General features: G+C 40.3%; 1 protein-coding gene across 1 annotated transcript in view; it reads left to right on the forward strand.

Annotated features, from left to right (window-relative positions):
- UBE2D1 (ubiquitin conjugating enzyme E2 D1) overlaps positions 1 to 15,149 on the forward strand; it is a 35,688-nt gene extending 20,539 nt beyond the window's left edge. The window contains exons 2-7 of the mRNA XM_020998231.2: positions 4,971 to 5,034; positions 5,128 to 5,159; positions 7,904 to 7,985; positions 9,091 to 9,192; positions 12,935 to 13,028; positions 14,253 to 15,149. Coding sequence (XP_020853890.1) covers positions 4,971 to 5,034; positions 5,128 to 5,159; positions 7,904 to 7,985; positions 9,091 to 9,192; positions 12,935 to 13,028; positions 14,253 to 14,298 — 420 coding nt within the window. The 3' untranslated portion in view covers positions 14,299 to 15,149. The remainder of the gene's footprint in view (positions 1 to 4,970; positions 5,035 to 5,127; positions 5,160 to 7,903; positions 7,986 to 9,090; positions 9,193 to 12,934; positions 13,029 to 14,252) is intronic.
- Positions 15,150 to 17,907: the final 2,758 nt, after the last annotated feature.

Genomic DNA, 17,907 nt, shown 5'->3' on the forward strand with positions numbered 1-17,907 from the left:
CAGAAGAGAAGGCAGAGGAGTTAAAGGAGAGATCAGAATGAGAGGAGGAAAACTAGGACGGTTCAGTGTTTTGGAGGAGACCGGGGGGGGGGGGGGCAAAGACGCAGGATGTTACAGAAAGGTTGGCCTGGCGGAGGACAAAACCATCGGCCCTTGGGTTCTGGGCCACTCCCTGGCTGTGATTCATCTTTTGGACTTGTTTTTCTCCTCTGCACTGAATGACTTCGAAGGGCCCTCTTCTAGCTCTAACTGCATATCATTTTTTTAAACAGAAAATACAGTTTTTTTGGCAACAAAGATTTCTTTCTACATAAAGTATTGCACAGGGGGCAGCTAGGTGGCGCAGTGGATAGAGTACCAGCCCTGAAGTTAGGGGGACCTGGGTTCAAATCCGGCCTCAGACCAAACACTTGACGCATACTAGCTGTGTGACCTTGGCCAAGTCACTTAACCCCATTGCCTCACTAAAAAAAAAAATAAAATAAAGTATTGCACAGGTTATAAATGGATTAACAAAATATTGACTACACAAGTTGTTATTAGCACTTATATAATATGACTTTTTAAAGCTTTTGTGTGTGTTGTGCATCAGGTTCCCATGAACAGGATCAAGTGAGCAGGATTTGAACACAACAATCGTATTTAAAGGAACTCAAAAGGACTTCAGTTCTGACAGTGTTAACTTCCAAACACGAAGCATAGATACCACCGCACCAAACAAAGCATTCAATGTGTCCAGTGACACCCTGCAGAATCAAGAACTAGAATATGAAATGACCATTGTCAGAGAAAACTGTGGGGAAGGGTTTAAGTTTATGTTCATTTTTAAAAGGCTATTCCTTTAATCTTCCAGCAATAGAAGTTAGGATTCAGAAAGTATGAAATTTCAAACTTTAGAAAAGACAGTCAGATTTGTTGAAGGGGAGCACAGCACCTATAGCAGTTATGCTCATTTTTTTTAAAAAGGATTTTCAGGTTGCTCCATTACTCACCTTCCTTGACTTTTTAAACTTTGTGCAGAGATAAAGAAAGAATACAATTAAAACAACTTTCTCTCCAAATTCGGTCACTTAAAGAAAACGTGGTACTCCACTGAACTGAAAAACTAAGGAATTCAATTAATGTCAACCATCTAAAAAGGCCACTTTGTTCTTTCCATGTCAAGACAAATACAGATCCTTCACTTCCCTCTACTGCCAGAGAGCATAGACATAGACGATCTGCATCTCTTGTAAGGAGATAAAAGACGTGGATCTTTAAAGAGACATTGTGGTCCAGAGGAAAGCCTGCCTGTGAGTTAAGAAACTTCAGCTTGGACCTGGCTTTGCCATTAGCTAGTTGCATAGTCTCCAGGACTTGACCCTAGGGAGGCCGCCCCACCTTCTCAGACCTTTGGGAGCTGGACTAGATGGCCTATAAAATCCCATCCCACTCTAAAACTCTGAGTAAGTTTAGGGCTTCTGCTTTAGGAAGACAGGAAGAAACAAGGAGTTTAAAATGGGAGGCCTGAGAGAGAGAGATTTTTTTTTTAGAAAGCGTTGCCACATAGAAATTCTTTGCAATGTTCCTAAAAACTCTTATCTGCACGCAATGACCATGACTCTTACCAAGGCCTCCTGCTAAAGAAAGCTTTGATAGACATTTTAAAAGACTCTGATAAATCTGGTTAGGTGAGAGACATTTGAGAACCAAAAATCGGTAAAAATGGTGAAAACATTCCACAATTATACCCGCTTGTCAGATATTCACTAGATGCACAATTATGTGAAATGCAAGACTGAATCTAATCAATGAGACAAGGACAGTGAAAATTTGTTCTAAGAGAAGTAATCAATGGAGATATAAAGTCAAAACGATGATTTTTTTTTCTTTCCAGAAGGGCAAAAGTGCACCTCAGAAATTTTCTAGAACCCAGTGTGTCACCTCAGACTAACACAGTGGTTTTATTTTCAAAATGCATTAACTTTATTTTCCTCATAAGCAGCCATATACTGCAAGGCCCAGATCCTGAAAGAAACACGATTTCTTTACAAAGCCATGTGGTTGAACACAAGCATTCTTGGTACTTAATGCCAAAGTAGTCCTGAGTTTTCAAGTGTTAAAGCTTTCCCCACAGCTACAAGTTCCTTTGATATTTGGGTTATTGAAAACAAATTCACTAGACTTTTCAAGTCCATTTCTGTTCCTGAAAGCGTTAGCTGTGCTTTCTTTTCAGTGAACACTCTAATTCCATGCTGAATAACTTCTTCATCGTGGTTGGCGGGTGCACTGACATCCCTGCCTGTATATCTTTGACTGAGAAGTCACTTAATTGATAGCAGTCATTCACTGGAGACTTTGGGGAGAGCAGTTTCAGTAGAATAATGGTTGTCTCTCAGCCAAGTTGGGAAGTGAGTAGAAAGTCTGAGCCAGATTGTTAGGTCAAGACTGCAGTTTGCAGAAGTCGGTTAAGTGTTTAGTGTGTGACAGGCATTAGGGGCCAGTGAAAAATAAAAGGCAATCCTGCCCCTCCAGGAGCCTACATTCTAATGGTGGAGACCAGCATAAATAAATCAGTGCCTAGTAGATAGAGAGTTGGTAGGCTTAGCAGGGAAGGCAGCAGCCACCAGGGAGAGGAGTACAATGAGAAAAGTCTCCTGGAGGAGATGGTGCTTGAGCTATCGTTATTTGTCCTCGATTCTCGGAGAGGACCGTGACATCAGGGAGGTGATGCCAATGACATGCAAGTGAAGTGGATTCCAGTGAGGGAGAGCTGTGCGAAGTCATCAGCCTCATTCTGTCCTCTGGAGCCATCTGGTTCCAGTGGCCAGATATCGATCAGGACGACTGGATGCAGTGGGAGACCATGGCCTTTGTAAGCTAAGGTCTTTAACCGGTCTTGGTTGGACTGAGGCCGGTGATTAAACTAAGTCTTAAAGGAAGCCAGGGCTTCTGAGAGTTGGAGGTTGGTTAGGGGGGAGAGTGAGCATTCCAGACGTGGTAGACTGTCAGCTCAATGGAGCTTCAGGTATGGGGAACGGTGGGCCAGGATGGCTGGATTGACTATCCGTAATGTGTGTGGAAACAGAAAGGGACGGGCTTGTGAAGAACATTAAATGCCAAACAAACAGAGATGTTTCTACTTGGTCTTAGAGGCGATAGGGAGCCATTGGAGTTTATTGATCAGAGGAGTGACAGAGCTGTACTTAGTGCAGAAGATGCACTGGAGTGGGAAGAGATTTGAAGCAGGCCATCCGGAACCAATTCTGTTATTGCTGCAGTCCAGGTGAGAGGTGATGAGGGCCTGCAGTTAGGGTGGTGACTGTGCCAATGGAGAGAAGGGGACGAGTTCTTTAGAGAAAGAAATGATGAAATTCAGAAGCTGATTGGATAAGGGAGTGGGAGGGGCAGATGGCGTTTAACCTGGTGACCCAGAAGGATGCCTGTGGTGCCTTCGGGAAGTTCAGAAGAGCTGAGGGTTGGGGGTGAAGGAGAATGGACATGTCTTTCGGACATGGTGAGTTTGAGATGTCTAACCTGTGTACATTTTAAATGTCCGCTAGGCAGTGGGTGATGCTAGGCTGGAGATGGAGAGTGGGGCTGGATAAATAGATCTGGGAATCATCAGAAACATAATAATTGAACCCTTGGGAGTTGATGAGATCACCAAGTGAGATAGTGTAGAAAGAAAAGAGACCAGAGCCTTGGGGCACAGACACCCACAATTGGGGGTGTGGCACATATAAAGATCCAGCAAAGGAATCTGAGGAGTTGGTGAGACAGATAGGAGGACAAGTCAAAGAGCTGTAAAAACCCAGAGATGAGAGGGTGTTCGGGAGGGGGAGGTGCTCACCATTGTCCAATGCTCTGGGAGGCCCAAAAGGATGAGGATTGAGAAGAGGGGAGAGAGACTGGAAGGGGGTGTGGAAATGGGGGGGGCAGAGTAAGTAACTGACATTGAGTCAGAGACCCAACAATCTGAAGTGTGTTCCAGAGAGAAAGTAGAGGATGCCTCAGAGAGTCATGTGTGCCAAGGGTGTGACAGAGAGAACCATGTCCCCCAAAACCTCACATGGCCATGCCTCACCAACTTTATTTACAACTGTTTCTCTACATTTCCCAAAGTGTGTTACTCAGAGCCCTGGCATTCCAGGAGATGTGATTAATCCTGCTTCTGTAAGGAAACTGCTAGCCATGTTGCTCCATTAAAAAAAAAATTTAATAATGAATTTTTGAATAAAACATGTTACACTTGGCACTGAGGGAAGGATGCAAATAGGCTTAATTTTATTTATTTTGTTGAAAAATTTCCCCCACCCCCTGTTAATCTCTAGGTCTTTTGTACATTCCTCAGGCACCTTGGACTAACATTTATGATTTCCACAGCAGAAAAGTTTGGGAAATGCTGCCTTACTAGAATTCTCTTCTCTAACCAAATTATTAATCATTGTTCTTTGAACATGGATCTTTTGGCTTCTGCCTGGCTTGTCCTTCCTCATCTTCTCTGTTTAGGTCCTGGAATTCCTTTGAGGCCCAATTTAAATCTTAGACCCCCTCACTGTCTGTAGTACCTGATTCCTTAAAGTATGGGCACTCCACACACACAGTGGTATCAGCATTTTATCTTTTAGAATGCTTGTGCCTTTTTTCCTCATCCTTCCCCATTTAGATTGCAAACCCCTTTGAAGGCAAGGTCCATGTTTTATATGTCTTTGTATCCCTAGCTCTAGCCCTGAGGCCTGCACCCAGTAGTTGATGAATAAATGTTTATTATTGAGGAGAGTGTAGGGGTGTTAATAAGCAAGAATATAATCTTTTAAATTTGTTTGAAAAGGGGGCATTTATTTCCTGAAGAAGTCTTTCTGGTTCAGGGACTCTTGTGGATGACTTTGGTCAAACAGTGATTTTAAATGAATTCAGAATTTTGTGTCTGGTGTTTCATTGGAAAAAAAGGAGAAAATTAACCTTGAAATATTTCTGCTTTGCCCCAGGAATTAAGTGATCTGCAGCGTGACCCTCCTGCCCACTGCTCCGCAGGCCCCGTGGGAGATGACTGTAAGCTTTGCTCTATTGCTTCATTTTTGCTTCTCTTAGTATTGAAGGTCTGAACACTTGCTGACGACTCAAACAATCCTTTGTCTGTTTCAGTGTTCCACTGGCAAGCAACTATTATGGGACCTGTAAGTATATGATTCCTCCAGATAAACTTTAACCCTCGGAGCCAACCTGCTTTCTTATCCCTTTGTAGGATCTATTCTCTTAGATTGGTTTCCCCCTCTGCCCTGTCACATAAAAGGGAGTGGCCAGGTTTAATTTTCTCCAGCTCCCCTCCCCCATACCAGATTAATCCTAGAGGGCTTGCTTGTTGGATTTCTCAGCAAATAATCTGATAAAATCCTTATGATCTCTTTGATTCTCCAAGTTACTAATGACGAAGCATTATCATTACAAATTGCCACAGTTTATAGCCAGCACTTGGTTTTTTCCTTTTTCTTTAACTTTTGCCCCCCCCTTAAAAAAAAAGTAATTTGTATTCTTGATGGTCTGAGTACAATCATCCTTACTCTACAAATTTTATTAGCCTAGAAATTAAGAAGATAACAATTAGAAAGTAATACGTTAAACCCAGTAATAGAATTTCCCCAGCTAGCCACGGCTAGTTGGCAATGAGCAATTTCATTTTTTCCTGCCCTGAGTGAAGGCTGATGATTGTATATGCAATACATCTGGCTGACATGACTTTTTCTAGTTCATGGCTGTTTCATGCTAGGCTTCTTTTCATGATCATTCCTCCTGACCAAGAGGATTCTTTGACCTTTAACGGGTTCCTGAGGCACCCTAGAAGTACTTTCTTTTCGAAAGTAATAAGACCTGACCAGTTTAAATCAGCTTGGAGTGGGGTGTGATGTGTGGCTGCTCTAGTGCCAAGTTCTGTTGGTTTGTGTTCCTCCGTCTCAGCTCCCCCTTGTTTCTCCTCTCTCCCACGAGCTACATCTAATAAGTTGTGAGTAATTAAACTTTATTTTTGCTCGAAAGTCCTGATTATGTAAAAGAAATGCCAAGACTGAACCCAAGATGAGAGTTTCCAATTAATCATAGAATCATAAGTGTTAGAGCTGGAAAGGACCATATACAAAGTATAGTAGAAAGAGCCATGGCCTTGGGAGTCATAAGACCCAGCTGGATTCTGATTCTAGCTCTTGTATGACCTTAAGCAACTCACTTCTTTTCTCTTTGTCTCAGTTTTCTTGTTTGTAAAATGGGGGTATTATGCCAGATGCTGTCTGACATTCTTGGCTTCTCCACATCATCTAATCATTTCGCCATTTCTACGTCATTTCCAGACAATAGAGAATTAATTAGAGCTGTGAGGTAATGGTTTCCAGAGTCCTTGAGCTAGTCAGTGGAAGGAAGAGCTGAGAACCTCTGGGTGTTGACCTCTAGCCAGCGCCCTTTCTGCTGTACCACACTGCCTCTCCTAAAATGCCAACTTCGAGTGAACAGTTTTCTGTGGTTTGTTTTTAAGAGGGGGGGTAATAACAATATATTTTTCAAGTAAACTGTCTTTCAGTAATGAACACATCATTTCTATTTGTTATTTGTTGCCTATTTAGAACAATCAGTACTGGAATTTTGAGATCTATCCATAAATGCTGCACGAACAGTAACAGTTCATAACTCACTTGAGGGGCATGACATGCAGCCCTAGGTGTCAGGGCTCTTGCCCCTTCCTAATGGACAGCACCTGGCACATCAGTCACTTACCTGGGGAAGTAAGAAGATGTCACTGAAACTTAACTTTGTGGACCTTTTTTATCAATGTAATTACTCTTGATAAACTAGAGGAAACATATATATCATGATGTATTGTGTGTACCCCAGTTTAAACGGCCCAACTGGTAGCCTCGTTGATTACTGAAGCATCAATATCAGGCTCAGTGGCCTAATACAGGCCCCTAAATGGAAGGGTTATGGGGCTATTCTTTTTTTTTTTTAACTACATTGTAAATATTGTTAAAAACACATTAAAGAGCTGGTGCTGCATATTAAAGCTCACTCTGTACAATTGATAGGAAAACTGATGATGTGTGAATCCTAAACTATTGAGAAGATTGGGGGTGGGGGTGTGCCATGACATGGAGGGTTTCTCTCTTTCACAAGGAAGCCACACCAAGACAGTAGCCATCATATGGTATTGGAAAGAGACTCCTTTTGTTGATAAATTATGGTTTGTTTGTTTTTTAACTCCGCAGCCCCAACTCTGAAGCTATAGTCCTGCAGATTTGTTTTGTTAGAAAGCCATAGTTGATGTTTAGGTTACAAGATAGGATCCGTTTCACTTCAGCCTTTTCTTATAGGAAGAGTTCTGGTTGTGGAATCCAGAGAGACTCAGGTTCAAATTTCTCCTTGGCCTCTACCTATTTTTCCAGCAGCAGGTGCCCTTCATGGCTCTGAACCATCATTCCCCTTCTTTAAAATGGGGGAATCCGATTAATCCATTGTGCCACATCTCATTTTGGGCATAGGTGGGGATTCTTCTGTCCTATTCCATCCTTACCCCACCAGTCATCGAGCTTCTTTATAAAGATGAAAGGAAAATATTTACTCCAGCCTTTTTTCTCCGTTGATTACCACTGCAGAACATTATTTTTTCCTCACAGCCCATTTCTGTGAGTATCATAGTTCTGTTCTCACTGATAGATTTGTTTGTGGATCATATGATAGAGTTGTGTGTTGTCTGTTTGGAAAATCTTCCTTTACACCTGGAAAAAGGAAGTACTTTTTAAGGTAAATGATTTAGAATGTAGAGTGGGACAAAGCCCGTTTTTATAAAATGAAAGTCTGTGGGGGAAATACACAGCATTTTGTGGTTACTGTGAAGAAGTAGTGATCCCAAGGTGATGTGCATGTCTTCTTCTTTCAGCCGGACAGCGCATATCAAGGTGGAGTCTTCTTTCTCACTGTACATTTCCCAACAGACTATCCTTTTAAGCCACCAAAGGTAAATGCTTATTTTAAATTTGATGACCCTTCCTTATCTCCTGTGTTGGGAATTTAAAATCTTGTCCACTTTGTCTGCAGCAGTATGAGAGTCAACATATTCAAGTTTCATTACTTGGGTTCATTGAAGATCTATGAGTCTGATTTATTGATTCAGCTGTCACAAAGTGTATTTATCAAGCTTTGTGAGTGTGTTATGATAGTGGAAAGAACTCTGAAATGAGAGTTGGGAATTTTGGGATAAAATTCTGACTCTGAGACTACTGCTAGCTATGTAACCTTGGACAAGTCATTTAAATTCCAAGCCTCAGTTTCTCTTTTTGTAAAAAAGGCTTACTGATTCTTGGACTGCTCACCTCATAGCATTGTTGCAAGTAGAAATGTGAGCTATACTTTCTTCTTTGATGTTTGTATCAATGGAATGTTTGCTGCTTCGATTGTTGGAGGTTCTTTGGGTTGATTGTCTGACTTTTAGAAATCTTAAGTCAATGATGATGGGTATTTGCATAGTATGTAAATAAATTTAGGGCCAAGGATTTCCCTCTTCTCACTTTTGCATGAATTTTGTCTTTTGACGTAGGCAATCATTAATTTACATTTAAAGGAGAGAAAATCCTCTCAGATATCACTGAAAAGGCTTAACCTCAGAACTGTGGAACATAGAAGATTATATGGACACTTATGGGGTAGAGGGGACAGTTTGCACACTGGAAGTTTCCTATCTGTACTGAGGAAATCACAGTTCCTGACTCCCTCTCCCCTCCTCCTCTCTCAAAGAACCCCAAGTCCCAAAGCTGTAGCTATCAATCAACTTTCTTAGCTCTCATATATACAGAGTTAATATTGATCAGTCTAAGGTGTGGAAGAAGAAATAAAGGAAGAAGATAGAAAGGAGGAAGAGAACTGGGTGGTACCAGCCTTTACCTGGGTTACATTTCGTCTGATCAGTCCCTTGACTGCATACACCCTTCACTAAACATTTGTATACTAAGGTCACTTAGCTAAGAGAAAGTTCGTCCCTAAGTGAGTTGGTTGGTACGTTGGTGTTCCTTGTTCGCTGTCTGTATTTTTTTAATCACTAGGGGGTTTTTTTTCCTCCTTCTTTAGATTGCTTCACAACAAAAATCTACCACCCAAACATAAATAGCAATGGAAGTATTTGTCTTGACATCCTGAGGTCACAGTGGTCACCAGCTCTGACTGTATCAAAAGGTAACTTCATCTGTAAGTTAATAATGTTGGAAAATGTAACCAGCCAAACTGAGGGTAAGATGAGAAATATAAAGTGGCTGATGAGTGAATCCAGGGACCAGAGCCTCAGTCTCTCTCTCTCTCTGTTGCCACTCCTAATTCCTTTCAGAGTTCTAGGCTGGAAGCCTCCACTTCCCAACTCACCAATGACTTGCTTGTCTCCAGCTCTGAGGACTTTTCCAGGAAGGTGGCTAGGATGCTCTAAATAAAAGGCCAGGGTACTTTTTAGACAGAATAGGGTGGGGTGATGGGGGAAATTACCTTGACTACAAACAGCCTTGGGAAAAAGACTGGGTTTTTCTGATTTGGGTGTCACCTAGTTTTCACCTTAAAAAAAAAAGACATTATGTGAAGAGGCTGCCATCAGTCAGCCAGTCGATACATGAGATTTTAGTGTGAAGTACAGCTGTTAAGATGAGAAGCAAATTCTGGACTGATCACTAAAAGCACAATGTTCAGATGGGACCAGTTAAAAAACCAGGGTTGTAAATGATGAATTTCCAAGTCAGAGCAATAGAGGATAAAAATATTTTCACATTTAGGGATTAGGCAAAATGAATCCTTTTTTAAATTCAGACTTCTGATGTTAATTATCAAACAGCAGCAGTGGCAGTTACTGACTTAAACAACTCATCGATGTAACTGATGCTGTAAATGTACCTAGACAGTAAGAAGTGCCCTTCCCAGCTTATTGGATATACAGGCAGAAGCCACAAAACACTAAATTGACCAATGTTGTTTCCCATTTTAGAAAACCTTAAAGCCAGGCCACACTCTGATATTGTTTACCTGGTCAGTTATTGTCCCCCCCTCTTCTTATACATTGTGTGGGCAGGCTTACTTGGCATTTATAAATGCTCATTTCACCAGCCAATTACTTTTTGTGATTTGTATCAGAATTGTAAAATTATACTTTGTGTTCTTGCTAGCAGTGGAATGTTGTTTCTGACCCTCTCGGTATTGTGGCCTTCTGGGGCTGGACATAATAGACAGGCTCTCTTGCCTTCTGTAACTCAGGCCAACCAGACTGATAATATAGAGCATTCTCTTTGGGTTGAAAAAATCAGCCCCTATAGTTTCCCTAAAACCCAAGAAAATTGGTACCCTTGTAGCATTCATGTAAAGAACCCAGAGTCCTCTCTTCATGTTAATGTTATTTTCAAGTTGTTGCCTGACAACATTTCTATGAAAGCGATAAAATTTGACTGCTTAGGTATGCACAGCTATGACTGTTTCACATGCTAGTTAGTCCTATATTTTCATTAGTGCAGAATGGCAAATTTTCTCATCTAAAATGTTCGAGTGTTTGTTGCTATGTTATTTTAAAAAAACAACCACCACCACCTTATGATATAAATACTGCATAACTTATGTATCAAAGATTGGTTGACATTAACACCCCGTTTCCTGGATTGGTGGTGAGATGCATCTCATTTTACATAAATAGCCAAGTGCGAACACTTACACAAGAGATGGCGGCCTGCCAAGAGACTGTCTTCTGACACTGCTGGCTTTATTTCAAGAATATTGAGCATCACTGGCCTCTGGAAACTTTGTTCTTTGGATTTCAAAATGATCATGTTCTTTCTGCCATTCTCATTTGCTTTTTGAGGTGCCCTTGAGGCAAAGGGGAGCTTTTTCTGCCACTAGAGACAGGTAGAGAAAAGGAAGTGCCATCTCTTCACGCTCTACCTTTTTTTTTTAAACATAATATTAATATTTCACTGTTTGTTTAAATATTTTATCTTTTCTGAATCCTAAAACTCTTTCTCTGACCGTTTTCACATAAATAAGATGGAAGTGAAGTATCATTGTGGCCTAGACTTATATAAGGGGAACGTTCTCGTGATATCCCAGAAGAATTATTTAGTTAGTTTATTTCCTGTGAATGGCTTGAGTCCTGGTAGGTGGGAGGGAGAAATGTCATTGGTTTCTAGCACACCAAACTTTGTTGCCCACTTTTCCTCCCCACTGATCCCATCCTGGCCTGCATGTATCACCTACTTTGGACTTGGGGGATACAGAAAGAGGAAGTAGAGGAAGGGAAGATGGGGGTGGGGGAGGGGATTTCATAGTTGTTTTCATTTACTTAGAAATGAAGGAGTGTGATTAGCGCTGCCAGAAGAAGAAATGGCACCTTTCCCTTTGCTCCCTTCTTTCCTAGGCACCAGAGATTGTTATTTAAAAGTAGAGTCTTAATTAATAAACAAATAAAAAAAATAAAAGTAGAGTCCTTCATGATACTATTTGAGCACTCCACCAAGTGAAGCCAGTAGTGTTATAGTGTTACCATTCACATGGTAAAGCCTCAGCACGCTGTAGAAATCTGGGCAAGATACCAGTTATTGATTCTGGATTTCACTAACTGCATATTATACCAACATGAGACACAATGAAGGGTTGGCCAGTGCTTTTTTCCTTTGTATTTAACCAGAGTGAGACTGGGTGAGCCAGATGACAGATACACTGCCCACCCAAGTTTAGACTGATAACTCCCAATCAGACTGGCTTAGGTGCAGGCTTTTGGTATTCAAATGTTAGACATAGACTATGAGGAAATGCATATTTTCTGCTATTAAAATACATATATATCTACAAAACTTCTACAGTTCAGGATTCAAGTCAGCAGATATTTTAGTTAAGCACGTCCTGGATACAAGCAACAGTTTGACACAGTGGATTCTCTGCCAGGCATTAGCACTAGTGAGATGTGGGCTTCGATCCCACCGATACTAATCCGTGTGATCTTGGGCAGGTCATTTAGCTTCTCTCTAACTTCAGCCAGCCCCTATGGCTTATATACAAAGGAGTCATGAGGTGTGTTGGCAGAGGGACGTCTCCGTGTGAGGAAGTCAGAGGTCCTCTGGGTGCCAGGTGCTGAGTGTCAAGCCTAGATGCTAGCACCAAAGTGTATTCCAAGGTGCTAGGCATACAGAGGTGAAATGTGGCCTGTCCCCTGCCGTCAGAGAGCAGTAGAAACAATCACTGAAGAATTTTTTTTCCTGTTTCATATTTTGGGGTATCATAGGCAGTATTCAGGATTCTGTGCTCGTGTAGAGAATTCATGGAGGTCATAGCTGCTTTGAAGATAATGTGTCTCATTCCTAAACGAATCAAATTCTCGACACAGTTTAGAGCTTTAGTGCCTGTAATCATTTAGAGAGACATGGTTGCGTATCATTTAGAGAACTGGACTAAAAAAATCAAGAAGAAATCCCACTTCGCCACCTGCTAGCTGTGGGACCCAGGACAAGCCCCTCGGTCTGAACCTCGGGTCTCCTGGAGAAGGAGGATGATGATAATGTCTGCCTCCCAGAGCTAGGGTGACGATCACTGAGATACTGTCTGTAAGCTCTTTGAAAGCCTCAGAAAACTAGGGTTAGATGTCTCTGGGTTCCCATCTCATGGGCTGGAGTTCTGGTAGAGCTGGTCCCGGGACAAGCAGCTGTGGTACTCCCTAGTCTTCACTGTTGTCATTGTCATCCACATCAAGCTTAATTATATAGATTTCATGGAACATTTTAAAATCTAAATGAGCACTTGTACAGTTAGATGAGATATCAGGTAGCTGCCTTAAACTACCTAACGTGGTCTGTATGTATTTGTCTAGTACTTTGCAGCATGTGAATGAATGTTTGATACAAATCTGTATGACCGCTTTGAAACAACCACCAGCTGATGGCGTGTTTTCCTTTCGTTCTAGTTTTGTTGTCCATATGTTCACTACTTTGTGATCCAAATCCAGATGACCCCTTAGTACCAGATATTGCACAAATATATAAATCAGACAAGGAAAAGTAAGTATTTATGGCCATTTGGGTTGGGTTGGGTACATTTTTGTTCTGTGTGCCAAATCAAAGAAAAGAAAGATTGTGTAGATGTATTTAAATGAATTAAATCATACTCAGGAAAGCAAATATTTATTCATGGCTTGAATCTGCTTTTTCCTCATCTTCCTTTCCTTGTTTTATTGGGTACTTTGGTTTTCTTTTCTGTGTTGAGTTCCAAATTCTCTTTCTGTCTTCAGCCCCTCCTTGAGAAGGCGAGCAATTTGCTATCAGTTATGTGTGGGGACTGGGGCAAAACATATTTATTGGTCTGCTCTTGAGAGGCCCTGTGGTATAGGGGAGAAAAGCATGAGGTTTGGCTCTAGAAGATCTGGGTTCTGGTTCCACTCTGCCACTTGGGATCCAAGGCTAATTTCTTTATCCTGTAAAAGGAAAGGGTTGGAGTAGATACCAGAGTCCTTTCCAGCTCTTACATCTATGATCTTATGATTCCCCTTTTTTCTGCCCTTCCCTTTACTATTTTTAATATACCTTTTTATTGCTGTTTCCTGTTTCTTACTTCATTATAGTTACCCCAGTATCCTTTTTTCCCTTCCCTCCTAGAGAGCCATCCCATAGAACAAATAGTATTTTCCTTCCATTTACATGCATTTTAGTAAAGGTTCAAGTCAGGCAGTAGCTATTGAGTGTGCTCTGTGCGTGGAGGGTTACGTGTTGGAATTTTTTTCATTGCCTTGGTTTTTTTGCTGCATACGTTTGTATTTACTTCCCGGAATCCACATGAATTCAGAGCTTTAAACAAATAAGCAAACGTCCCAGAAATGAACTTCTGTTTTGAGGTCAATTCAGCAGTTGCCAGAAGCCTGCTCTAGGGACTGGTGCCACTTGCACTGCCCGTGGGCAGGTTTCAGACAATCCCTGACCTAAAAGAGGCAGGCTTTCCATGTGCCTAATGCAGTACAGTGATTTCTGTCTGGAAGGTGAGTTCTTTAGTCTCTTAACTGGTATCTTAACACCCTGATTTACAGTAAGATGGTGGAGAAATCCATCTAGCTTTGGGAAGAAGTCAAGTTTCAAATTTTGTAACTTAATGGGTCAAATGATGTGACCCTGCTGTTCAGCCTTGGGTGGATTGATGCTAGGTTCCATTTAAGGACATTTACATATAAAGTCTTTGAACAGATACAACATATGTCCACATATTTTCACTGTCACTCTTTTGTATACCCACAGATACAACAGACATGCGAGAGAATGGACTCAGAAATATGCAATGTAAATTGGAAGATTTTTTTCCTATATCCCAGAGTACTGTAAATTCTAGGTTTTTTCAATATTAGAAGTAAATCGAGCACCGTTTACTGTTCCAGTGTACCCTGAAACCCTTTGATTTTTACCCATTTTAAATGTGTTTCTGGAGCAAGACAAAACAAACTTCCAAAAATAACCTTAAGACTGTGATGAGAGTATTTATCCTTTTGTATGCTTTGCAAAAGACATTTATTATGGTTTTTAAGATACTTGGACATCTGCATCTTCAGCCTACGAGACCCACAGTGCAGTTGTAAAGCAACCAAATTAGTTTTTGCTGATACTAGATGTTTTTACATGAGATACTGTATGTGTTTGTCTAAGATGTCGTCAGTTTTATAAATCTGTATTCAGATTTCATTCTTTGTTAGCTCACTATATAATTTGTATTTTTTTACTGTATAGACTAAATATATTTTATTTACCATGTAAGTCAACTCATTAGACGTTCTCTTCCTGTGCACAGTATTGATAAAATACAACTGCTAGTAACGAAATAAACGCACGCTTTGCCTCCTTCTCTTGCTTAGGATATTCCGTAGACTGATTGCAGATTCTTTGAACCTAACGTGATCTTTTACACTGTAATTCTCAGTATGCTGATTATGGAGAAACACTTGTTTTGATTTTGTTGCATACTTGACTTAATTTTATTGCAATGTGAACTAATTGCACTGCTAAGTAGGGAGATATGTAACTTTTATTTGTTGCTATTCACGTTTGATTTTTTTCGTACGTACGGGCAATATAATATTCTCACAGACCTTTTACAGATCTTACTGTAGCTTTTTCCATATAAATAAAATGCTTTTTCTACTACTTGTCATGCCTGTTTTTACAACAAGACTCATTACTAGGTCTATGAGAAAGGATCTGAATGTTGTATATAGTTTTGCATGCAAATTGATGAGTACTCCAAATTTTGGAAATAAGGTCGGCCTTATTCAGAGTTCACGTATTTAATTTTCATTTGTTATTATTACATTTCCTGTATAAATCTTGTCTGACATTAAACTAGCATCCCGTAACAGGAAATCATTGTACTAACAGATAATTCCTGTAGCTCTCTTGCCGTAGAGCAGAATTCAGAATATTGTGGGTCTGTGGTGGATCCTGGTGTTGAGGCGGTTTGTTTGTTTATCAGAGAACCAGAAGGAATCTCTTGGAGAAGATGATTTCACTGTTATGGCAGGCCTGTGGGATGGACCCTGAGTATAGCACTTGTAGACATGAGGCCTAGTTTCATGAATTAGTCAAACTCAATGTGTGTCTACAGGTGCATGTTTTAAAAATAAGTTTGTTTAGTAGATCTAACTTTCATTTTATCCTCAATATTTAACATAGAATTACTAATATAGTATTTTAGAAATGGATTCTCAATTTTGAATTAAACCGATTTTTTACTATAGAAGTTTTAAGAAGACACTAAAATCATGCATGTTTGAGTCTATTTTTGTGAGTAGCTTGCTTCAGAGCCCCAAATTGACTTGTGTCAAACTTTCATTATTGCATAATGAAACCTGTGAAGACAATAAATTTTCTAATCATTTGACTTTAAAAGCTAGTAATGACTTACATTTGTCTAGTGAGTGACAGTTTTGAAAGCACTGCATCCATGATCTCATTTGGTCCTCATGACAAAGCCCATGAGGGGGAGCAGGCCAAGTGCGAGTGCTCCCCCTGGACAGATGAGGAAACAGAGGCTCAGATAGGACTGCTAGCTTGCACACGGTCACACAGTAAGGAAGTGATAGAGCCAGAATTTGAACCCAGGTCTTCTGATTCTCGGGCCAGTGCTATTTCCCCTACACCAAGGTGCTATTATTATTATTGTTGTTGTTATTATTATTGTTGTTGGTGGTGTTGTTTTCTTTTTCACCGCCTAATGTCTTTCACACAGTCATTTTTCCTGTAGTATTGCAGTGGTTCTATAAATGTACGCCTATTTGTGATGGGTTTATGACAATAATTTAAATCGGTTGGCTATCTTTTGGATAGAAAGTTACAGCACAAATACGCTTATGGAAAAATAGAGATGTCATGTGTTTTATAAATGTATGTAAAATATTTAAATGAATTGTGAAATGGAAACTTAAAATGTGATTGTTTAAAAAAAAACCACCTCATCCTTTGAGTAGTCATCTGAAAGATACTTTATGTTCTGGGCTACTTTCTCACTGAATTGGAAATGGGGTTGAGGTAGCTAGAAAGAAACTCTTGGCCTCGCTGGGGTGGGTTAATTAATCTGCTTTGGTAGTAGAGGACTCCGTTGGCTGGAATATCCTTAGAGCTTTTGTTTTGTCACATTCATTTATGGAAGTATCATTTTTTCTTGCATTAAAGTTTCTGAAACTTGACAAAATAGTGTTTTCCTTTGCTTTACTCAATTAAATTCTCTTCCTTTGCTTTACTAGTTCTGAGTTATACAGAAAAAAGTCACCAACCTGTCTGTCGAGTGGAGACAGATGAAAAGATCTTCACAGCCCAGCGGTGGTATAATGTTGGGTCACATAATCAGTCTTCCAAACAGCAACTTTCCAAGTGAGAACAGAGAGTGCCCCTTTGGTCCCATTGCTAGGGATGTAATTAATATCTAAAGATTTAGGTTCCAGGCAACTGCCTAGATCACTTTTTTCTAATGTGGTTGAGATTTCTGTTACTTTCTTTAATGCTGAACATAATAAGTGTTAGGATTCCTTGTTCAGAGTATCAAAATGAAACTTGTCTGAATTCCACTACTCAGCACCAGTATTAAGGACCCATATTGATTAGGTGATGTATATAATAATGCAGAAAGCAAGGAGCTGAGCTTCAGATGAATTTATCCCCTTTCTTAGAACTCAGCCAGTCATGAAAACAAAAATAATTTCTTTACGTTTTACTGGTTTCTCTTCATGCTCAATCAAATCCTTGGCATTTAACAGGAGACTGATCTTCCATATTTTAAAATGCAAGAGCTATTGAGAAATTAATCTTCCTTGTGGACCAGGACAGCCTATGGCCAATTTGGACTTGATTCAAAAGTCAGCCCAATTTACTCTGGATGTTTGAGCTTAATCCAAGGACACACATATACACACAAAGGGAGAGGCAGCTAGGTAGCCCATTGGATAGAGAGAGTACCGGGCTTAGAGTTGGGAGGACTCATCCTTGTGAGTTCAAATCTTCCCTCAGACAGTTAACTAGCTGTATAACCCTGGGCAAGTCACCTAACCTTGTTTGCCTTAGTTCCTCATCTGTAAAACGAGCTGGAGAAGGAAATGGCAAACCACTCCAGTATCTTTGCCAAGAAAACCCCAAATGGGGTCACAAAAGGTCAGATGTTAATGAAATGACTAAACAAAATATATATTTCTAAAACATTTACTCTTTTTTAACTTTAAAGAGTCCTAAAATATTCTATATATTTTAAAGCCTTTTTTCTTTTAATAAGACTTATTGATGTCAACTGTTTTCATATTACAGCTATTTTTGAATATACTCCCATGCTCCTCCATCCCCCAATTTCTCCTCCCCAAGAATTGAACCCTGACCTCTAACAAAGAACAAGAGATAGCAATAATACTTTGTATTCAAC

Source organism: Phascolarctos cinereus, unplaced genomic scaffold, assembly GCF_003287225.1.
Source record: "Phascolarctos cinereus isolate Bilbo 61053 unplaced genomic scaffold, phaCin_HiC Scaffold_3;HRSCAF=262, whole genome shotgun sequence".
In the NCBI taxonomy this organism is placed as follows: domain Eukaryota; kingdom Metazoa; phylum Chordata; class Mammalia; order Diprotodontia; family Phascolarctidae; genus Phascolarctos; species Phascolarctos cinereus.